Source organism: Lycorma delicatula, chromosome 5 (genome assembly GCF_047948215.1).
Source record: "Lycorma delicatula isolate Av1 chromosome 5, ASM4794821v1, whole genome shotgun sequence".
Classification (NCBI taxonomy): Eukaryota; Metazoa; Arthropoda; class Insecta; order Hemiptera; family Fulgoridae; genus Lycorma; species Lycorma delicatula.
The window spans coordinates 107,219,991-107,245,069 of NC_134459.1; the positions used below are offsets into that span (position 1 = coordinate 107,219,991).

General features: G+C 30.3%; 1 protein-coding gene across 3 annotated transcripts in view; it reads left to right on the forward strand.

The window, feature by feature from the left end:
- The first annotated feature begins 5,421 nt into the window (after positions 1-5,421).
- LOC142325282 (RNA-binding protein 28) overlaps positions 5,422-25,079 on the forward strand; it is a 52,722-nt gene continuing 33,064 nt past the window's right edge. Inside the window, exons 1-5 of one of the 3 annotated variants that reach the window (XM_075366828.1) lie at positions 5,422-5,543; positions 10,981-11,117; positions 16,775-16,946; positions 22,420-22,734; positions 24,154-24,263. In XM_075366828.1, coding sequence (XP_075222943.1) covers positions 10,986-11,117; positions 16,775-16,946; positions 22,420-22,734; positions 24,154-24,263 — 729 coding nt within the window. In that variant the 5' untranslated portion in view covers positions 5,422-5,543; positions 10,981-10,985. Of the gene's footprint in view, positions 5,594-10,980; positions 11,118-16,774; positions 16,947-22,419; positions 22,735-24,153; positions 24,264-25,079 lie in introns of all 3 variants that reach the window. The other 2 variants (XM_075366827.1, XM_075366829.1) reach the window with 2 other exon arrangements.

Below are 25,079 nucleotides of genomic sequence, written 5' to 3' on the forward strand. Positions count from 1 at the left end.
AAAATGTTCTGATTGTGATTATAATTATGTAGTTAAAAGATCTTTAAATATGCCATAAGCAAAACAGTATAATGCACAGGGAACTCTTTTTTTTTTATATGACAACTGAACACGACAAACACATTAAATGTCTTTCAACTTTTAATATAAGCTATGACATCTTTACTGCATTGATTATAAAAATGTTTTGTTTATTTATTAAGTGCATTGTTAGCCATCTATTTTTCTGTTTAGCCTTCGGAATTGCCATAGGTATTAATTCAGAGCATGATATGTATGGATATAAATGTCTTGTACAGTCTCAGGTTGACCATTCCTGATGTGTGGTTAATTGAAACCCAACCACCAAAGAACACCAGTATCCACGATGTAATATTCAAATCCATTTAAAAATAACTTTCAAATCCTTCACAAGGATTTGAACCTTGGAACTCTCAACTTCAAAATCAGTAGATTTGTGATGATGAGTTCACCAGTCTAGCCCTTTGTTAGTCAAATTATATAAATAAAAGGTATGGGTTATACATATGATTCATCATTATATAATTTATAAATATATATTTGCTTTAAATTTTTTTAATATTATTATTGATCACTAAATACATTTTATTGCTTTTGTTTACATACTACGCGTACAATCTAAATAATACAAACCAAATAAAATAAAATAAAAACCAAGTTAGTAGAATAAATAAATAATCATTGACAAATGATTTTCAAATCTAAAATAAAAATTTCTATATTAAGACGGTTACCAATTCTGATTAGGAATCAAATAATACTGTTGTGTTAATAGCCACGTAATAAGTTTTACCATATAGCATGTGCATGTAGTATGCAGTAACACTGCACAGTATATTTTTGTGGCCTGTTATTAATGTTACACAGAACAAATTGAAGATTGTGAGTCCAGTGGCGCATTTCGGGCCTCAGTCTACCACAAAGTAATTTAGTCGACCTGAAGTAATGACTGGTTTGATACTAATCTATATGAAGATAAAATGTATGTAATTTAAAAAGGGATTTTTAAATTAATAGTTACGAAAAATGTATTACAAATATTTAAAAGGAAATTAAAATCTTGTGAACAAAATTGTTTAATATTATACTGGTAGTTATGGATTTAATATTATATTTAAATAATTCAGATTTCTGCTCATCTCATAGTCGTTATCTTATATGTGACATGCTAATATGGTAGCACAGAATTAATGCTAAACTTAGATTGAAATAGTTTTATTTGGCATTTGAAACTGAGTAGCAGCAACAGTTCTTATTACAACCAATAAAAAGTACTGCATAACACATGAATTTAATGCTTGTGTTTATGATTACTAGTTGTTTTTGACAGATAATTCACCTTCCTTGCTATTGCATCTGCATTGAAAGTATATTGACTGATGTAGATATTCATTTTGCGGCCTTCAGACAGGAAATGGAATATGGTATCTGTCTGCAAAAAATGTCATTTAGGGAAGAGAGAAATTTATCGTATTACAATAATAATAAGATTATTAATGGCTTTCAGAACAAAACAAAATACTGCACACAAACAGCTACACACTTGAAGCAACATTCAGAAACAAAGATTCAAAGAAATTAGCTAAATGTTTTTAAAATTTGGACTTGATTACATAATGTTTTACTTCTGTCAACAGGAGGTATAGGGTGACTATTTACATGTTTTCATGTGTTGTACACTTGTGATTTTTATCTGATGCAAATCGTTAGTGTAATGACATTGAAAACTTATATTCTATATTTACATAAAAAGAGTTACTTCTTATATTTAAATACGAAATACACAAAATGCACAACAATGAAGTGATAAATAGACACAATTCAATCCAATACAATTCACTACATTCTAAATATGTTTGCCAAATGCAAGAAAAGGAGTATCTCTTGCTGAAAGTTATAAGATGAATTTAAAATTATATTTAATAAATTTAAATTTTTCTTTCTTTTAAAATGGTGATAGTTTTAATAAAATTTTCATTCCTGATCATCATGAACAATTTTATATGGGACTTTAACTGGACTGACTGGTTTGGTAATTTTTGTCTGTTTCAGAACATGGTTTGAATAATGTTATTAACCACAGCATCTGATCAGATCATGATTGGCTGTGCTTTGTAATTTACTTAAAATGTGTAATACAAAGCAAAAAAGCCATATATTTAATTTATTACCTTTGTAACAACAATTTTTGTTAGTACAATTGAATTGTCCAATAAAAGTATGTCTTGTACACTTTGGAAAACTTTAGGGAAATTACACCTTTTGTACAAAATGTTATTTCTTTACCTCAAAAGAAATAAAATATGTTTTGTAGTATGTAAAATAAATACCTTAACATTAAATAGCACAAAACATGTGAATAACACATATTTTGCTTATTGTATTAAAAATAAGTTTGGACAAGAGACATTTTGGAATGTACAACATGGGCAAGATCCTTTGTTTCCAAAAGGGGTGAAAACAGATGATAATATTTTTGTATATGGTTTAAGATGTCGTTTTATTGGATAAAACACATAAAAACTGGATAAAGTCAAGCAAAAATAAAATAAGAAAAAATTGTAATATTTTAGCATGATAATAAAGTCTCTCTCTCTCTCTCTCTCTCTCTCACACACACACACACTCTTCTTTTGAAATTTATTCATCATTCACAACATTTTTTTAGAAACTGAGTTCTGGAGTTGAGCAGGTGCTTAACTTTTTTTTTCTTAGTAGGAACTAAATCTAACCTTAAATTTTCAATCTGAGATTTAAAAGCTATTACAACTTTTAACTTTTTCAATCTGAGCACTATTTACATCCATTGTTAGCTTGAAAACATTTTTGCAGATCCACAATCAATCATGTAGATCACTTCCCTTTGAATAAGAGCTGAAGCTGTTGGAATATTCCCTCTTGTGATTATGAATCGTTTGGTGGGAGGAAAATGAAAGTGTCATTTACCTTGGGATTTCATTACAGTTTGGGCTGGCTTTTTCCAGTCAAAAGCTTCAAGTCAGTAGAAACTTTCAAAACAGTTTCATGCTTTTCAAAAACATTATAGTATTCTTCAGGCTATATGATTGTTTAAATTTTTTTAAGTCTCTTTCAGTTAGGCCAAATACTCTGATCGGGTGGCAAGTATGAGTGACCTGCATTGGAAAAAATAAGTTTATTCCTTTTCAGGAGCACAGTTTGTCAACCAACACATGATATGAACATCAAGATTGAATTATTGTATTGGCCACTGGCCCCAACCACAAAGGTGCAAACAAAATTGCATCCTTCTAGGTTCATGTTACTAAGTTTTTGATAAATATTCGAAGCAATCTGTGTTGAGCTTTTTTGTTGTCTGCTTCAGTGTATGTAAAGATTGTTATCATTTCCTTACTAAGTTTTTCTTACCTTCACAAAGTGTAAAATTATATATGTACAGTTGATGACTAATAAGTCACTTGGTCTCTGAGTTTAGAAAGTTTGTTTGGTAGTCAAAGCTGAAAGTTATTTCATCATTATTTCTTTGCTTGAGTAAGATGTAAAAAGAGTTTACCCACTTTTTGTGCAGGCTGTATTCAACCTTTCTTGAAACTGGAAACATTTTGAACATTGGTCGGTTGCTGGGGATCCAAATCCAATATTGTAATCTTTTGTGAAAATACACAAAAAAACTCATACTCCACTTCAAGGTGATTTTCTACTGAATTATTGTAATCTTTGTGTAGGGAACAAATCATCAAATGGCTCTGTAAATACACTCTCCAACACTGGTGAGTACTACAATAATGCGAACTAAAGTTTCAGTAAATGTTTTCACAGCTTCCCTTTTGGTAACATTCCTTTGGACCAGTGGTCACTTCTATGATCATCTGTAGCTACAGATTCTGTATTGTAGTGCCATTTACATACTCTCGGGGCTCTTTTTTTTATTAATACTTAAAATCTTACAAAAAACTTTCTTGCAAACTTTAATTACTTTTTACCTCCTTCTCAAGTTATTTGCATATAAAAATTATCACAAACTTTGGTAACCTGTTTCCTATAGCCCCTTGCTCAATATCCTTTAGAAGATTTACTTGACAAGTACTTAATAATTTTATTACCCTGATCACATTTCATAAAAACTCTTATTTTATAACTCTTATCTTGTATTGTCAATGTTGCGTATTTGAAATTTGTATTCTTGTGCTGGAAAGTAGGTAAACTAAACTCTTAGAAGAGTATTTCTTTTCCTTAGCCAAACACTTTTTCCATTAGTCAGCATTTATTTTACATTTCCTTGACTTACCTTCAACTGCTGTTGTATCCTACCACCATGACCAAATTTCAATCTCTTTTTGTGCTTCTATTGACTTAATATTTAACTGTGTATTGAATTTAAAACAACTTGTTAATAAAATACAACACTATTTTATTGAAATTGGTGTATAATAACAGTATTTCACTATAAAAAACTGATAAATTTAGCATACAACATGCACAAAGAGAGGTTATGTTTTGTTTTACTTTTCTCGCCAATGCATTGTTAAACAAAAACTGTACTGTTCCAGGTGTTCAGAGTTGCCACAGTATGTTTTTGATAGGAACATATTATTTATTAACATAGTGTTTTAGAGAAAATTACATGTTTAAACAGAGCATACCCAGATTTGGACAAGAGACACTGTTACTGGAGACCCATGTGTACATATGTCTGAAACAGAAGAGAGGATGTTTTGGTTCTGAAATGTTGACTCTTATTCAGAAGGTGTTGACTCAGATGAGTCAACACCTGAGTCTTAACAGGAGGTATTCAAGAATCATAAACGACAAAAAAAAAAACATTACATTCCAAAAAAAGTGGACAAGATGTTTTGGAATTGGACTACTCAGTTTATTACCATTGGTAATAAAACATTTATTACAATTGATAAGCACCCTGCCTTTTAGAAAAGATGATTTCAAGGTTGATTGCTAGTAACGGGCTGGCCTTTATTTCCTACCATATCATTTTATTTATTTATAAAAATGGAATAGAAGCAAGTATGAGATAGTAATAAAACAAAAAAAATTTGTATGATGTTAACATATGTTGGACCAATTTTCATGTTACCTTACCAGTACTTCATTTTGCTAAACATTTTTATGTATTTTAAAAGGAAGTGTAGAATGATGAAAATTTTTTTTATTATGAATAAGTGCAATTTTCTTTAAGAAAAAAATGTTCCACATCCTCATTCAAAAACGTGATTTTATAACGTTGTACGTTATTTCCGTAATATGGCGAGCTTACAGCGAAATCCGATTGATTGTCTATATTTTAAACAAAAGACCAAATTAAGGATATGAAAAAAAGTGGTTTTAGTTGTATGGATTTACTAACTGGGAAAATTTATTTACGTTTGAAACTGGTCTACTTTGATAGCGTTCGTTCGGAGTTAACTTTGTATCGATTTTGCGTAAGTCGAATGTTCTTTCGTATTATCGACTTCCTTAATCATTACCGTGTTACGCTATTAGTCACATTTATTTAGTGTGCTTGTGTAATTATGGTTTTAAAGTAGGTGAGCTGATTTACAAATATTTATTTTACGATTGAATGCATCCTATAAAAGTAATATATTTTGATTATTTGATTTATGTTATCTCATTAAAAATAAATTAATTTCTTTATTTTAGGTTATGTTTTACTCTGTTAAAAGTGTATTGCTTGTGACAAGTTTTTCTAAATAAAATTTAATTATATATTGTTGTAATTATAATGACAGGAAATTTATTCGGTTAATCAAAATATGATTGTTAGCTAATTTCATGTTCTTTTAAGGGAATTTGGGAAATACATTTTATGTTGAAAGTGCTACGATTAAGTTAAACAAAAAAAAAAGAAAAAGAAAAGTTTTTGCATGTGGTCTCCTTTCATTTGTTTACGTTATGATGTATTACATATATTTTCTAGAAGCGTATTTTGATTTTAGTTTTTACAGCCAATTTGTATTATCAGATTAAAAAAGTTGTTCTATACAACAGTGTATATTGATGAGAATAATTTGTATTACCTATGTAATTGAAATATATAATTAGTAGTAGTATGTGTCTGTTGACATTGACTTTTTTTAATTATGTAGCTTTTAGCCTTTGTATTCTATCGTATCCTAATAATAAAAAAAGTACAATGTTTTAAAAGTATTATGACTATTTGTAACTGATAAAAAATAGTTAAGAAAATGAAACATTGTTTATGTGAAATGTTTGATTTTCCATAATTGTATATATTACAATTTCTTTGACTGACCCAACTAGTCTTTTTATCATTTTTTTGTTTTATTTTTCTGTATTTCTTACTTGTTGAACTAATAATGTTAATTTTATTTGTAATATACTGATGTTATAAAGTAACATTTGGGTCATTCCATGTCGAATGGTCTAGTTTTGAAAATTGCCCCCAGTTGACAATCTCCAAATATCATCAAATTTTTGGTGTAGGTTCCCCATGATCTAAAATGCCATTTTACCAAATTGAAGCTCCTTATTTGCTATGGCTGATTTTTTGTGGCCTCTTGAAAAAGGGCTACTTACTTATAGTGTGTGGATGCATGTAAAAATTTTTATCTTTGACTTAACAATTTTGTTGGAAATAATAAAGATACAGATTAAAATTTTGGTACTGTTGATTAACTTTTTATGATTCTATATGTGAATATGTTAGTCACATGTTATTTCTGGAACCTGGTTTTGAGATATAGCAGCTGAAATTCAGCCAACAATTTGTTGCAACATTTTGGAAGTCAAAGTTTAAGTTTATATATTTCCATATCTAATTCTTTAATCAGAATGAGACTTTGTAAAATTTGAAAAAGCGGATAATTATGTATAGGATCCTGAAGTTTCCAAGCAAGTGGAATCTTATGTCAGGAGAAATCCATCACTGAATCTGGTCAAACATTTTTTATCATAATTTTTGGCCCATCTTAGAAGGCTTATATCTCAGATTTTGTTAGTTTTATAATAAATGGAAAGGGTAACTTTTAAACAACATAATCCTTGCATTTGGTTTTTGACTTTATATTATAGTAGATAAAAAAGCTTTTCAAAGATAATTAATCTTTTGCATGTGACAGATTTTTAATTTGTGGACATTTCTAGTTAATTAAAACAGATGAAGGATATCAGTGTTTCAGAAAAAAAAGTGCTTCAGAATATTATTAGAGTTTTTAAAGAATGTTTTAAAATTTACAATATCGTGAAAAAATTTTTCAGTGTTCTAGAAAATTTTAGACCATTGTAAAACTTTCTAGGCCGATCTGAAAAAAAATCAATTTTCTAAAGTGTTGTAGAAATTTCTATAATGTTCTGGAAAATTCCATTTCTTTAAAAAAATTCTAGAATGTTCTTTATTTTGAAGAAAGGCATCAAGTTTTTGTGAATTAGCATAGTTGTTAGTGAATAATCAGTTGTGACATTTATTTTTATCTCCAACTATGTTTTGGATTATTTTAAAATTAGTGAGAAGTTTTTGGACCCTGCCATTTTGGCAAGCCTGATGGATCTGAATGCCACAAGTTTTAATGAAGATGCTGACGTATGTCCTATCATAAAGCTGTTTTGCTGACGAAGTTTGAATTCCTACAGAAGGATTACTGTAATCCATTTGGAAAAGAGTCACACAAAGCCAGAAAAGGATTGTGGCCTATTGATATTGATCCTGCTGAACGATTAAAAGCTTTAACATATTATAACTTCAAGCCAGGTCCAAAGTTATGCCCACGATGTAGGCAAGAATTAACTCAAAGAGAATTTCAGCCAAAGGATGATCAACCAGAATCAGATTCTAGTGATGTGGAAATGCTAGAGGCTTCGGGAAGAATGGATACCTCACTGTCACCACTTGGAATCTCTCCTTTGAAGCTTAAATATGTCAGCAAATGGGAGTCAAAAGGCTACCTGAAGCAGAAGGTAAGAACACTAGATGCTATTGCTACTACAGCAGTAGCTGCTGCTGGTTTGAGTGTTACTGATGTAATGCAAACATTAAAGAGTAAGCATTGTCAAGGATGTAAAGATATCCTGATTGAAGCGCTCAAAGCCAAACCATTGATCTCAGCTCTCCCACAACAAGTTCAGATTTTGACATTGGCACCCAGTAGCTGGAGTATAGAGAAAACACCTTTCAATGCGAATGGTGAACAGGTCAGGAAGCTCAAATTTGTATTTTGGCACGCCAGAAAAAAAGGAGGGGAAAAATTGAAGGATGATATACAAAAGGCCCTCAAATTTTTTGAAGGTGATGAATTTTCTGAAAACTGTCCAGGATAAAAAGATTTTGTTCAGTTAGGATTAATGATGAAAAAGTCCTCATGCAGAAACTTCTACCTCTGTGCAATTTAAAAGAGATGTTCATAGCTTACTATGGCTTTATGGCCGTGAAATTGGCTTCTCAAAATTTTGTGAACTTAGGCCAAGGTACTTAGGCACTAAGGTACAAGGAACTTAGGCATTGAAGTTGGTACTGCTGGCACACATTCAGTTTGTGTTTGTACCATTCATCAAATTGTTAAGGCCATGCTAGCTGCAATATCCGTGAAGGATGACTACAAGATAATGATTGAGAAAGTTGTCTGCAGCTTAGAATCTAAGGATTGCATGCTACAACGTTGTGAGGAGTGTCCTGGAAAAACTGGATTGGATTTCTATTTATTTGATGAGCTTAAAGATTATGACTTGGAGGAACTAATAGAATATAAGTAGTGGATTCATACAGACAGAGACACAACAGGTGCCCATGGAAAATTTTATTGAGGAGCCTTAAAGGTTTTTTGCCTGACTAGCTACCATTTTGTTTCAAAACAGTTCACATTTAAAACTATTGAAGAAAAATTTAAATGATAATAATACCATTATCCTGATGGATTTTACGGAGAACTATTTATTTGTTTGTTATGCAAGATGCTGTACAGGGATTCCATTGGGAAAGCAGCCAACATACACTGTATCCATTCATGATTTACTACAATAAAAACGAGCTTCAGAATCTTAGCATTTGCATGGTTCGTGATTGTCTGCCCATGATATCATTGCTTTTCATATATTTTTGACTGAACTGATCAAATACTTGAAGACAGTGACTGAAATAAAGCATATACACTACTTTACTACTTCAGTGATGGTTCAGCTGCTCAGTGCAAGAACTTTATCAATTTGTGCCACCATGAGAAAGACTTTGGGATAACAGCTGAAAGGAACTTCTTTGGTACTAGACATGAAAAACCACCTTCTGATGGAACTGTAGGTACTACAAAATGATTAGCAGCATGTGCCAGTTTTCAGCGACCTATAGAAAACCAGATATTGACACCAAGAAACTTATTTGAATTTTGTAAAGAATTTATATCAGGGATCAGGTTCTGTTTTATTCCAAGAGAAGAAGTTGAGAAAATCCAACCTGAACAGGAAAGCCAGTTTACTATTGGTCACACAATTGCTGAAACAAGAGAGAACCACCAGTTTAAGCCAGTTAGTAAAGCTAAAATCCAAGTCAGCAGAGTCTCAAATGGTATTTCAGTATTTGAAGCTGATGTTTATGAAACTTATAAACCTACTCAAGGCATACCACTTATCAGCTTGTAACCAGGCCAATACATGGCTTGCATGTATGACTATACTTGGTGAATTGAAATAAATGTGATATATCTTTGGAAGAACAACATGATGCCCTTGTTCTTATCATTGCTCTCCTAGAAAAGACACTTGCTGGATTCCAGAACAGCACATCTTTACTACTCTTGAAGGACCATCAATGACAATATATGTATTCAGAATACATGCAGTCTATGATTGAGAATCAATTTAAGCTGAATGGATTTAATAATTTTGTGCTAAAAAGTTTCTGACTACTTCAGATATTTTTAATTTTATTTTGAAGCTACTGTGTTTGATAATATTGTAATACTTTATTGCACTCTGTTATTACTACTACGACTATGTTTCATTTTGTTTATGATTTTAGTATTTTTGTGCATGTGTAATAAATATTTTAAAAAATTGTGCTTGCCCTAATATATAATTAGTTGTAACTGTCTCCTCTACATTCAATAGGAGGCAAGGTACAGTTAATACAGTTAACAACTTTGTATTAACAGACAGGATGATATTATTACCTAATAGAAAATTACTTTTTTACTACGGAGTACTCAATTAATCCATAAACATTATGGAAAACTTGCTCCTTGTGTGAAAGATCCATTACCCTTCAACTGTTTTTTCTGCCAGTTATAAACTATGGGTCAAAAAACAAACTGCATGGATTTTATAGTTTAAAAGTTTATTTTTTAACTATTATAAAACTTAACAAAATCTAAGAAGGTATACCTGAGATATATGATTTCAAAGGTAGGTTAAAAAACGAGTTAAAAAAGTTTTGACTAAATTTGATGATGAATATCTCCTGACATAAGCTTCTAGTTGCATTGAAATTGTAGGATGTCAAACAATTTAAGCCCTTATGCACAATTATGCCCTTTTTCAGGTTACAAAGTCTCATTCCGATTAAAGTACTAGGTAAGGGATTAAGCTCAAACTTTGACTTACAAAATGTTAATGTTTTTTTGGAATTTCAGCTGCTATATCTCAAAACCAGGTGCTAAAAGAAATTTGTGAATAACATATTTGAATTCAGCATAAAATGTTAACCGTAAGTATTAAAACTCAAACCAATATCCTTATTATTGCCTTCAATATTATAAGTAAAAGTTAGAATTTTTGGCATGTATGTGCAAACTACCAGTAAGTACCCTTTTTACAAGAGATCACAGAAAATCAGTAATAGCAGATATAGAGCTACAATTTGGTGAAATGACATTTAAGACCACAGCAAATGTCCACACAAAATTTGATGAAGTTTGGAGATGATCGACTGGGGACTCCTGGTCCACTTGACATGAAAATGACACGTTTGTGAGATCAGTGTTATGATTTTTAATGACTTTGATGATATTTGTGTTCCAGAAATCATGGCTAAACAAAAATTTAATTTGAATAAGAAACAGAAAAAGAATTCTACTCTGAAAAATAAGAATAACAAATTTAAAAATAAAGCTGTTGGTAAGCGCGGACGTGTGATTATTAGAAATTTACCATTTAGTGTAAGTACTTAATTTTAATTTTTTCATTACTTTTATGTTTTCATGTGTATTGATATTTCAGTTGCTTAAATTATTGTTACCATTAGTATCATCACCCATTTATTCATGATTGACTAATTTTTTGAAAACTGACCAAAATTTGATTAATACTGCATCTCTCTCACTATTAGAATTTATGTACTGGCTATCATGGAAATGTTTAGTCTGATTTTTAGCATAAGGCTATGCCTTAACTTTAATTAAGATACACTAAATTCCTGTTGTTAGCTTTTACTCAAGAATCTATGGCAATTCTCCCTTGCTGATCAGATTTCTTTGATATCAGTATTTGTTACTAGCTTCAAGTACTTTTCATTATGTCTCTGGAGTAATTGCCTGTGAAGCATCCATTTATGATTTTGCATTGAATCTAAACTTCTATAATACTTATTTTATTATTTTACAAGCAATTACAAATTACACTTGATTGAGTTAGATTTATGTATCTTCTCTTTATTATACTGAGTGATTCAAAAAGGACTCCGCAGTTTTAAAAGGATATAAAAATTTATTGAGATAACGTAAAAGATTCAGTTGAGGTCTCATTTCATAGAAAAATATATCAAGTTTGCCACCCAACATGGCTTTGATATAGTTTACATTTGTAATGTGACATACATCCCATCTGAAGTTGATTTCATTCCAGACTGTAACCAGCAAGTCAGATGTTACCTCTGCAGCTTTGGCGTTAATTCATAGCTCAATAAGATCAGCAGGCAAAGTTAGTACATAAACCTGATCTTCAATGAAACCCCACAAGAAAAAATCTAGCGGAGTCAAATCTGGCCATTTGATTGGACCTTTATGACCAATCCACCGACCTGAGAATTGAGTATCAATAAAATCACAGACTTCTTGGTGGTAGTGAGGTGGTGCCCTGTCTAGCTGATAGTAATGGTGTCCATCTTGGTCATCATTGTATAATTGAGGAATTAGACAATTTTAAAGCATGTTCAAAAAATGTTACTATTTATGGTTGCCTCCTGGAAAAAGAACAGGCTGTACAATCTTTGTTTGCATCACAAATATGCTGCAAAGTTTCATGAGGGTTTTCACTACCCTATATTCAGCAGTTATGGCCTGCTTTTCTGAGTTTATGAGGTATAAGTTGCAGGTAGAAAATGCCCATTTTGTGATTGGATACTAGTGAAATGAATTGAACATTACTTTCTTTTGATGAGCTAAGTTATGCCTGAATAATTCCTGTGACAATTCCATTGAAAATGATAATATCAGGCTCAGTAAGTTAACATAACTCCCAGATACTGCATTACTATATCTTTTGTGTATCTATAGTAGAATATTCTCTGATTAAGTTTTTCCAGATTCTTGATCAGAAGGTTTGGTGATTTCTGTACTGAAGCCTGATGAAGATAATCATGCCCCTCATGCCCCATAAGTTATTGTCATGTCTCTTGAGCAGTACCCTGTGCAAGATGATGGAACGAATGGTATTATACTGTCATCTAGTGTGTTACCTTGACAAAAACGCCTTAATTGTTCTCGAACAATGCGGTTTTCACCAAGTTATATCATCTTTTGATTATGTAGTTGCTCTTGAATCTGTCATTTAAAACACCTTCTTACTTGGCCAACACTTTGTTGTTGTATTTTTTTGATATGCAAAAGGCGTATGACATGGCTTGGGGAGAGAAACTCTAAATAAAATGCATGAATGAGATATACAAAGGAATCTTCTTGAATTTATCAGGGGTTTCTTCAGTAGTCTGTCCTTTCAAGTGGGAACTACAGTATCCAAAAATTTTACTCTAGAAACCTGAATACTGCAAGGAAGTGTCCTAAACGTTACCTTATTTGCTGTAGCCATAAATTATATAAAGAAACTGTGTATGAAAACCCAATATGTTTTGTTTATTTGTAGAAGATTTTTCAATTTATGTTAGTAGAACTTTAGCTACTGGTGCTCCACCTGTTTAGAATTGTGGTGTAAATTGACTGGTTTCACATTTTCTCCTGAGAAAACTAAATGCATATGCTTTTCATGCATGAGGGAACATGTTGACCCTCAAGTGTTTTTACATGGTGAACCAGTTGAACCGTGGAAGTGTGTCAGATTGTGGTTTGACCAATGACTAATGTGGTTAACATTTAAAGGTGCTGAAGGTAAAATGATTAAAATTGCTAGACATGCTGAGAATTCTATCTAACAGTCGTTGAGAGCTGATATAATATGAGTATACATGTTACCCTTCTACCAAGTGCTGGTCCATTCCCATTTAGACTATGGATGCGTGGCTTATTCATGCACACAGGCTACCACTCTAAAGATGCTCGATGCAGTTCATCATTCATTTATCCATCTTGCTACAGCTGTGTTTCGCTTAAGTCCTGTGGTAAGTCTAGTAGTGGATAGTAGTGAGCCATCTCTTTGGAATAGATGGAACCAAAAGATTTGCTCCTATTTAGCATTAAGGAGCAAACAAATCATCCTACCTTTGATGCAATGTTCTCTAACCAGCTTTTCAATTGATATGAGGATCAGCCAAGATCTACTGTCCTGCTAGCCATCAGAGCTCATTGCCTTTTCTTATCTCCGAATATACAATTACCTTGTGTATCTGCTGTTATTCAACATTGTTATCCTCTTTGGTGGCCTTCTCTTGTGAATTATTATTTTAATCTTTGTTTGTATCAAAAAAAGGCATGAATCCGGTTATCATACCAGAAAAAATTTGTAATGTAAGTAGCTGTGAAGTATTTTATACAGATGGCTGTAGACACCATAACTCTGTTGGTTTTGCTTTTGTGGTTGGCGATAGGACATAGATATTTGGCCTTCCCAGCTTCGTCAGTGTTTTTGTCGCGAGTCTGTAATTAACAAGGCCTTAAATATATTTAGCCCAACAGTTTGACTTGCAGTTATCTGTTAAGATTCCACGAGTGCCTTGCAGGCAATTAGTTATATATACTCCAGATATCCTGCTGTCTGTGGTATACTGTATGTTATTTCTGACATTAGTACTCTGTATTTCTGACATTAGTATTTTATTAGTTACATATACTCCAGATATCTTGTTGTCTGTGGTATACAGTATTTTATTTCTGACATGACTCATTATAACACAACTGTGAGCTTCTGCTGGATCTCTAGTCATATTGGAATTTCAGGCAGTGAGCGCGCTGATCATACACTAAAAGAGACTTGTTTGCAACCTTCTTTCACTAATCGTGTTGTTTTGAAAGATGACTGTTTTATAAAGAGGATAGTTTGTGATGAGTGCAAAATGAATGGAATGTACCAATAAATATGAATAGATCAGCAATAAACATTATTCAGTTAATACAGAACGCTGTATTGTGCAGGAATAACCGTCGAGAGGAGGTTATTATTTGTTGTTTGCAAATAGGACACACTAAACTTACTCATGGACACTTCGTGAATTAGATCAGTGCACCTGTCTGTGCTTTCCTTCGACTTACAACTGACGGTACTCTTTATCCTTGTCAACTGTGTCTTTTATGCGGCATTGTGCTGGAAGTTTAAACTAGGAGGCTAACATCCAAAATATCTTTGGCAACAATGTATTACAATTAACAAATGTCTTACAATTTCTTATGGCCGTGGTTTGGGATTCAAAAATTTAATTATTTTTCACCTATTAACCTTTTTTGTCTGTTAATGTTATTTGGCATATGCTAGATGATAATTTAAATTTTTAAGTTATAATTTTAATGTTATATCAAACTTTGGTTTTATTCCGCTTTTCACATATATCACACGTGTTTTCCATCTGTGCTTTTATATTACTATTTAGATTTTAAGTTAATTTTTAATATTTATTATTTTACTACATAAATTTCATGTTTGGGTGCTGATGATGACACTTTGTTATGTGGCCAGGAAAAAAATGTTTCCACATCATGCCCAAACACCTAATTATTATTGTTGATATAAAGGTCTCATCAACATTTACACAATTAAAAGATTCCTTACAGATTGCTTCACAATAGCTCTTGTGTCAGATAAGTTGATTTTAGAAATTAACTTGGCAGCAACATGTTGCATTCTTAATTTTCTGGATAGCATTTTGTGATATGAACCCATCAAATCATTCACATTGGTGATGTGGGACATGACCATTGACATCAATGGCCTTACTGGATGTACATCACTTTCAACAGATTCTTAACCACTTTTAGAACATCTGAACAACTAATAGCATATGTGCTACTTAGAGAGTAAATGTTTTTCTAAGCCTAACACAAAATTTCATTGTCGCTCTTTGTTTCTGTTAGGCACTCATTGTGAAACCAAAGAAACCAACAAAACCTACTTTAAAGAAACATTATGCAAAAACCAATCACAGATTCATACAAATAATGTGGGAGATAGTTTCTATGATAAACTGATGCCAACTACAAGTCTCAAAATATCTCTATGTGCACCAGGGAAAAAAATGTAATTTTTTGAATAGACCTTGTATTTTTCAGAAAGAGTGATCAGATAGAAGGTTTCAGAAAATGTTTACAAAATTTAATGATCCATTTTTTACTAAATTTTAGTTTTTATTTCTTGTTTTTTGTAGTCTTTTGTTGATGTACTTCCCAACAAATAATTATATAAAAAAAACTTTTGAGAGGGTAGAATAAAATGTTTATGAAAAATTTATCAAATTTATTTGTTCATGCCTGTGAATCCTGATTTCATCCATCAAGGATGTAGCCAATCCTTGATTACTTCCTGATATATGTAGTCCGTGCCATTTTTACCATTCTGATTACATTGTTGTTGCTTAGTCTCTAAAGAACTACTATTTGTCAAGATTAGGATAAGCTCCTCTGTACGGCCCTCATCTTAAAATATTTTAACATTATCTTATCTTAAAATATTTTAAGATAAGATGTCAAAACCTGCATCCTGCAAGGTTTGATAAAATTGGTTTGGCTCTTCTTACATCATATCTGAAGAAACAGACAAATATGGACTAATTTAAACAGATGTGGACTAATGGACTAATTTACTTGAATTTTGGTTGAAATGAGATGATATCTGAACTCTTTGTACTTTATTACAAAATGCCAATTTTATATTTATATGTTAATATAAATTTTTTTCAGCTTTTTAAACCTCTGTTGGGAAATAGTATATTAATCTTAACAAATCTCCAAACCTTAACTCATACAATGTAGTGGCTTTCAAGTATCCTCTATTTTTTAGCTGAATGTAGTACATTTTCAAATGTATCAAATTGTTTATTTTTCTTTTACTTGACTAATATGATTGCAAAATATCAAACATTATGAGAATAAATTTTATTTAATGCCTTAATGTTGGATCCTGGATCCAAAATTTTAGTAATGAATGATGTTTTTCAATAAAAAATATTTATTGAAAGTAATGGAAAAAATGTGAGAGGAAATAGAGGGGAAATATGAGAAGCAAAAATTATAGTTAGGAAAGAAATGAGAAGTTAGTTAATCCTCATCTGATATATTGAATAGGTTTTAATGAAAGGCCTTTCCTGCAAGTTTTTTTTTGCATCACTTACTCTGAGTTTTATATTACACAACAATCATTGTTTTTTGAAAAATTTTAAATTATTTTATATTTTCTTATTATTTTTTTTAATTGATTGTGTATTAATTTTTTCCTTTAGTGCACAGAAGACAAATTAGCAGATGCCTTTAGAGAATTTGGAAAAATTGTAGATATTAATGTACCGAAGCATCCTGATAGTAATAAACCAAAAGGGTTTGCTTTTGTAGATTTCACTTCACGTTTATCAGCTGATAAAGCTACTGAAGCTTTTTCTGGAAAAGATTTTATGGGTAAGTTAATGTTTGTTAAAACCTTGTGATGTATGTTTTGCAAGATGATTTAACTATTTCGGTAGGCAAATCATCTTTTCTTGTCATTAACCATTTTTCCTTATCCATTTTCTTTCCAGTTTTGATTCTGTGGTATAAATTTGACCCTCTTGGATGATAGAAATTAATAAATTAAAAAAAAAATTAAAATCAGTTCTTGAATTTGTTATGTTTTAAAAATTTTACAATTTTAATTTCTAGGCTATTATGTACAGGTGACCAGTGAGTACAAATTCCCAAGGTTCATGAAAAAAAGCTTCATTTAGTATGGTACAGCAAAACTGTCTTCATTTATTTCTACTGAAAATGTTTTTGTAGTTTTATAATCCAATATAAAGAAAGACAATATTAAATTTTTGTGAATGTATAGTGGAACAAAATTTCTGTTTTTAAATGTAATTTTGTTTGAAAAATTTAAAAAGTGGATTCCTCAAATATTTATCTATTTAATAAAAATATTTAATAAACTTAATCAGTACATGCTTTCAAGAAATATTCTTTTTTAGGTTTGGTAAATGTTGTTAAATTACTGAAGCTATTAATTGTATCATTACTAGGGAAATTTAATTTTGGGTCAGTTGAGTGTGAAATGAATAACAATATTATAATTTAAAAAATATATATATACTTTTGAATACATTTAATTTATACATTTAAAGTGACACTCCAGTTCCAAATCTTCTAACAGCAAGATGTGTGCAGTCATTAAGATCCCTGCTTGAGAGAAAAAACTGCTGCTTAGATTAATTGCAAATATATTATACAATATAATTGCAAACGTTTTTCATAGCAAAGATGTTATAAGTAGGCAAAGTGTGATTGCTGTGAATTTAAAACAATGCCACATACTTAACACTCAGCAAAATATTCAAAACATATACATTAGCATGAAAAATCATGACAGTTGTTTTCTTGGTCAGGAAGGGGTTGCTTCTTGTTAACATTATGTTTTGCCATGAATTCTGATTCTTTTCATGACACTAAAAACCTGCATTGCACAATATGTGTAAAATGTTGATGCAAGAACCCTGTCTACTTTATGATGACAGCTGTCTCATTATAAAGAAGTTGTAAATTCTCAAGTAGGAAGTATTCACCCAGCTTCATAGAACAGAACACAAAATTGGTTTGTGAAGTAAGAAAACATTTGGCTGTATGAAATTTTTTTTAACAACCATGAGGTTTAAGGTGCTGTAATTACATGCCTAAGAAAGCAGTTGGAAACTTATATAATTTTCAAAATCAAAATAATTTTTCTGTGATTCGCACAATAATTGGAAATGTATAATGACTAGAGACCGCATTATATTCAGTTGCATATTAAGACCATTCTCACCAGTTTTACATATTTTCCTTAAAATCTACTGATGATGCATATTTTCACTATATTTACAATATTTTTCAGTAGGATACCTAATTAATAAATGAACTTATGTTGTAGCCGGCCAAACCTATTAGCCGCACGGCTCTTAGAGCGCACTTAGCAGCTGCACAACTTTGGCTCTGGTAGGATGATATTATTAAATAGGATGATAAATAAAACACAGATTCATGTGAGACAAAGATGGACGATACTGTTCTGTTAATTTATTTATTTGAGCAAGGTTTAATGTGTACCATGCCTCCTGAAAAAAGTGCCTCTTCGTAGATAGCTGACTATCCTTGAACATTTACATATGATGGAAATGTTTTATATTGTCAAGTTTGCAAGAAAAATATTTTGTGCACAAAAAAGTTTCTAGCAGACCAGCATGTCAAGACAAGTTAATATCGCAAGATTGCAAAAGAAAAACCTACGAAAACAACTTATAAAAGCGGCAAGTAGTTGTAATTTCACTTCCAAAGGTAAATAAAAAAAAAACCACTTTAGCTTGGATTTATGTGAAGCATTGTGTACAAGTAATATTCTACGTCACAAACTTACAAATCCTACCTTCAAAGATTTTCTGCGAAAATATTGCTTGAATCAAAGTATACCAGATGAATCAACATTGCGTAAAGATTACATACCAATAATTTACCTACATGTTCTGGAAGAAATACGAAGAATGAACTCAAGGATAGCATTATTTGGATTTCAGCTGACGAAACTACCGACAGTTGTGGCTGTTACATTTTGAATTTAATTGTCAGTGCATTAAAACTAGAGATTTCTTCATTAAAACTAAAGACCTGGAAAAGACAAATTATTCTACGATCGCCAGATTTGTGAATAAATATATTAAAAAAATATTTCCTTAACCTTCTGCAAATGAAAGTGTGTGCTTATATTTCTCTCAGATGCTGCTCCCTATATGATCAAGACTGCCAAAGCCCTCCAAATATTTTATCCCAATTTGATTCATCTGACGTGCTTTGCTCATGGAGTACATCAGTTCGCTCAAGAAGTACAATCTACATTTGGGAGTGTAAATAAACTGATTTCATCAATAAAGAAAGTGTTTCTTAAGGCACCTGCTCCCAATAAGGCCTATAAAGAAAAACTGCCAAATGTACTTTTACCTCCCGAACAAGTGGTAACTCGATGGGGAACGTGGATTGAAGCTGTACTGTTTTATAATGAACATTTTGAGGCCATCAAAGGTGTAGTAAATGACTGATAATGCGGTTTGTCAGTATAAAAAAAAATGTGATTCTAGTATAAAAAAAAAAATGTACCTGTGATTAGCACTTATTTTTCCCACATACCTGCAAGTATTAAAAAGCTTGAAACTCAAGGTTTGGCGTTGACTGAATCTATTCAGTTAATGAATAAAATCCGCCAATTGAACTCGACATTACTAGATGTATTCCCATATAGAATTAAAGAAAAATTTGAAAACGTTTTGAACAGTAACCCAGGCTTTGAACCTTTGTGTCAAATTGATAGTTTTATTAATGGGACGGGTGAACTTTTGCCAGAAACATATGTTAACATAGCACCCAAATTCAAATTCAAATACTGCCCAGTCACCTCAGTGGATGTATTACCATCCACTTATAAAAGTATTTTGAGTAATCGAAGACACAGTCTTATTACCTAACATTTGGAACAGTACCTGATTTTTTATGTTTACAAAAGTAAGAAAATGTTAAATAATTGTTAATTATTGATCTGTTATTCAACTACTTACTAATTATATGTTGATTTTGAAATAAAATAACTAAAAATTACTATTTTTTTATTATTTAAAGTTGCATATTTTGATACTTTTCATGCATATTTCAAGCGTTTTATGTTGCATATAATCCGGTCTCTAATAATGATTGTGTCAAAAGTATATTTGAGATTAATAAAGTTATATTCTAAAAGTATTTAAAAATCCTGACAATAAATAATTAAAAATTTCTTCGTCATTAGTAAAATTCAGTTTATTATTCACATTCATTTTTTATACATGCATTTTTATCTAAGTCTGTGTGTACTCATAAGCAAGTGGATTTAAAAAAATTAACCAATTTTTGGTGGCCAGTTAATTGGCTTCTGCTTAATTCAAATGTTTTGATATGTTAGATTAATATGAAAAAAAACCAAGGTTTCACTAGTTTTGGATAAATATTTTTACAGAGGTCTATCTTTTAACAAGATAGGCAATTGATTTTATAGAATATCTGCATCTACTTTTATACTAGATGACAAAGATTATTATTTTTTTTTATTTTTCTTTGATTTTTACACAGCATATATTTATCAAATCAATTTTGAAAATTTGATATTATTTTCAGTCTGCTGCTATCATTTAAATTATTTTTTTCATTTCTCAATGCTTGGTAAATGAATGTGAATTAAAATATATTGATTGTCATGAATCAAACAGCAAGAATAAAATCTTTTCCTTGTTTATCCGTGTTGAAAAAAACACAAAAAGAAAAAAATTCTCTTTAACATTCTACATACACTGTAATCTAGCATGTATGTGTAAATTAAATTTTGTTAGTGTTCAATTGAGGACGACAATGTATTTGTATCATTTCTTGTTAAATGGTAGATGGTTGCATAACTGAGAAAAGTGGATTATATTTTCAAATTATTATTGAACAGTATTATCATCATTAGAAGTGGGATGCTTATAGAAATTTACTGGAAATATTTATATGTGTTCATATGTTGATGGTCTGGTGTTTTTATTGTAAAGAAAATTGGTGATATCTTTCATTAAACCATAGGTAAAGATAATATCTGCATATTCATCATTTGAAAAGTAATGAAATGTAGTAGAAATAACAAAGATGGACCGCTGAATGTGAAAATAGGAGGAGAAAAGATTATGGAGGTAGAAGAATTTTGTTATTTGGGAAGTAAAATTACTAAAGATGGACGAAGCAGGAGCGATATAAAATGCCGAATAGCACAAGCTAAACGAGCCTTCAGTAAGAAATATAATTTGTTTACATCAAAAATTAATTTAAATGTCAGGAAAAGATTTTTGAAAGTGTATGTTTGGAGTGTCGCTTTATATGGAAGTGAAACTTGGACAATCGGAGTATCTGAGAAGAAAAGATTAGAAGCTTTTGAAATGTGGTGCTATAGGAGAATGTTAAAAATCAGATGGGTGGATAAAGTGACAAATGAAGAGGTATTGCGGCAAATAGATGAAGAAAGAAGCATTTGGAAAAATATAGTTAAAAGAAGAGACAGACTTGTAGGCCACATACTAAGCCATCCTGGAATAGTCGCTTTAATATTGGAAGGACAGGTAGAAGGGAAAAATTGTGTAGGCAGGCCACATTTGGAGTATGTAAAACAAATTGTTGGGGATGTAGGATGTAGAGGGTATACTGAAATGAAACGACTAGCACTAGATAGGGAATCTTGGAGAGCTGCATCAAACCAGTCAAATGACTGAAGACAAAAAAAAAAAAAAAAAAAAAAAATTCATCATTTGAAAAGCCATCTAAGGTTATTGTTTCATATAATTGGTCCTTTATAAGCATATACATGTACTACTGTAAATTTTATATTATTTAAATGTTGATATATTTCGCTACCATTAAAGATAAATCATTAAAAATAAAGTTTTAACATGGTTTGAATAAGTATTACCTTATATGTGTTTTACCTTATATCTGGAACATAAATTTGGGAAAAATCTTTTTTTAGTTGGCCGTATATGAAAATTGTAGTATTTCTAGACCTAGTTTTTCATGGATATTTACATCTACTTTGAGCTAAGGTATATTTTTCTCAAAATAGTTTGTAATTTTAATTATAATATTGTTATACTACATGAACTAATATCACAATAGCTCCACAGTACTTGCAATTGACTTAATGATTTGTGTTATGTTTCAATTAGTACTGTAGAACTGAATTAATTGAATTATATTGACAATTTATTGATTAATAAAAAATTAATGTTACTTTTCTTTTGTTACCTTCAAATTTTAAGCAAATATTATTAATTATTAGAATTAATTTAATGAAAAAAATAATTACTGTTTCTGTTCCTTGCAGGACGAAAAATTACCATTGAAAGAGCAGTATCAAAAGATAGATTTTTAAATTCAGAAAATAAACAAAATGATTCGGTTTGGGGAATGAGGTCAAATCAAAAAGAAAAACAAAATGTTTGTGATGAAGATTCTGTTAGAGATCATGGTCATGATTATGATGATGATATTAATAATGGTGGAGAAATTAAGATAAAAGAAGAGGATTGTGATAATGATGAATATGATGATGAATTTTTGAATGATATTAAAGAAGAACCACTGGAAAATAAAGAGTTTTATAAAGAACATGGTTTGAGTGATTTTACTGATAATAAAGGTACAGTAACTTTTGCTGTTTATTTAGTAAATTCTTGTATTTACAGCTTTACTAATTAACATCTTTTATGCATAAAATATAATAATAGTATTAAAAGTATATTAATTTAAATTAAAAGCAATTTATTTTTGAGAAGGGGGAGTATAAAGTAGCCAATTCACATAAGGTAGTGAAGGTAGGCAACTTAAAAGTGAATTAGAGTGAGATGAAATGAGTTGTAGATTGGCAGATTTGTGTTATATTTTGAAATATATTTTATTTAATAATAAATACACTTAATGGGCAATAAGTAGTCTAGGACCACAGAATATTTCCCTAATTAGTAAAAATTGACATGTTTATTCACCATTGTAACTATAATTGTTAATATTTGTTTAAATTAATTATTTATTTAAATGTAGGAATGTAATATATTTTTATAATTTTAAATACATTATGTATTTTTTGTGTATTCACAAAATTTAGAGAATTTTCTCAACACACGGAAGGAAATCATGGTTTAGTTTCATAAAATATCTTATGTGTTGAATGTTTATGTGTAAATTTTTATTTCATTACCTCAATTAGTTAATTTTTACATTTTAAAATGTTTTGATAAAGAAGAATAAATTGTTATTTTTATAAGTTTGTTACCTTAATCCATATTTTACTGCAGAAGTCTTTTAATAGTGATAAAAGTTTTAATATTACTTCTGTAGTTCAATTAGTGTATAATGATCAAAGAACTATCTTTAAGTTATCAAATAATTTCCAAGCATTTCTTTTATTTTGCTTTTGGAAAATACCTGTGGTTTATTTTCCTGCCACTTATGTGTGTGGTTCATAGATTTTGTAAATTTTTGTTCAATGAATGTATTATCTTGGAACTTTCAGTTTTTAATATGTTACTTTATTGACAATAATTATTATGATTCAGAAAAATAAGGAAAAGGAAATTTACAAAAATAATTCTGGGAAAATTATGAAGAGTTATGAAATCTCACCCACCATAGTGTCATCCAGGAGTAAATCATTTCAGCAAAATATTAAGGACACGGTCCTTATCAATTACCACACCCTCGCTGGTTGACAAAGCTGACAGGAGGACATCTTTCCTGCGTTCCCAAGGTTCTCTATTCCCTTGCTCCTAAACAAAGGAGCGCCAGGAATTATGCTTGCAGAAGCCCTCGCTCTGCGGTAATCTGCAGTTGACAAAATTGACTTTTGTCTATTACTACTGAATAGTAATGGTAATGATAGTCTTCAGTTGGTACCATAGCTAAGTGACTCGATCAGATGATGTTTAATGTTACTTAAATAGATAATTGTTGTTAACTCATACATAAAACTCGCAACTGCAACAATGCCGTATAACAAACAAGATATTATATCATGCTTTTGCCAGTTCTAGGGCTAAGTAATATTTTATGTTTTTTCCAGATTCTAAAAATGAGAGTTCATCAGATTCTAAAAGTAAAGCAGTAAAACAACCATATGAAATTCCTAAAAAGAAGAAAGCTCGTCTTATTATTCGAAATCTTTCTTTTAAGGTAACTATATATATATTTATATAAATATATGCCTGCACATGTGGATATTTTCATATACTTATGTGTTTAATAAAAAACAGTGTAAATTGTCTTTTTAAAAGCTTTTATTTAACTCAACTCGCTTTAGGAATAATCAAATCTTGCAACTGCTATATCTTTTGATCTATCGTATGAAAATCAATGAAATTTGGTACACGTATCTAACTTCAATGACAATACAGCACTACAGTGTCGGAATTTGATATGACCCACCCCCATGCCACCATGCACTACCCCTACGCTAAATTCATGCATTTAGTTAAAAATGTTCATTTCTCATGAACTATCGTATGAAAATGATTGAAATTTGGTATACGTATGTAACTTCAATGTGTAAAAATAAATATTTTTCATTTTTTTGTCTTAAAAAAATAAAAAAAAAACAAAAAAAAAATACAAAAATATATTTGATTACATATAAAAAATTATTTTTTATAAAAAGCTTTTATTTAATTAACATTAATAAAATTAACATTATTTTTAATTAATTAATTAACATTAATTTTATTAACATTAATAAAAAAAGGAAACAAATAAGAAAAATCCTGTAAAAAGTAAAAAATAAGAATTAAATCAAATTAAGAATTTTAAACAAAAAAATATAATATATTAACAAATATAAAAATGCACTGAAAAGTAAAAAATAAATTATATAATTACTTTTCAGTGCATTTCTATATTTGTTAATATATTATATTTTTTTGTTTAAAATTCTCAATTTGATTTAATTCTTATTTTTTACTTTTTTAGAGGGGTTTTCTAATTTGTTTTCTTTTT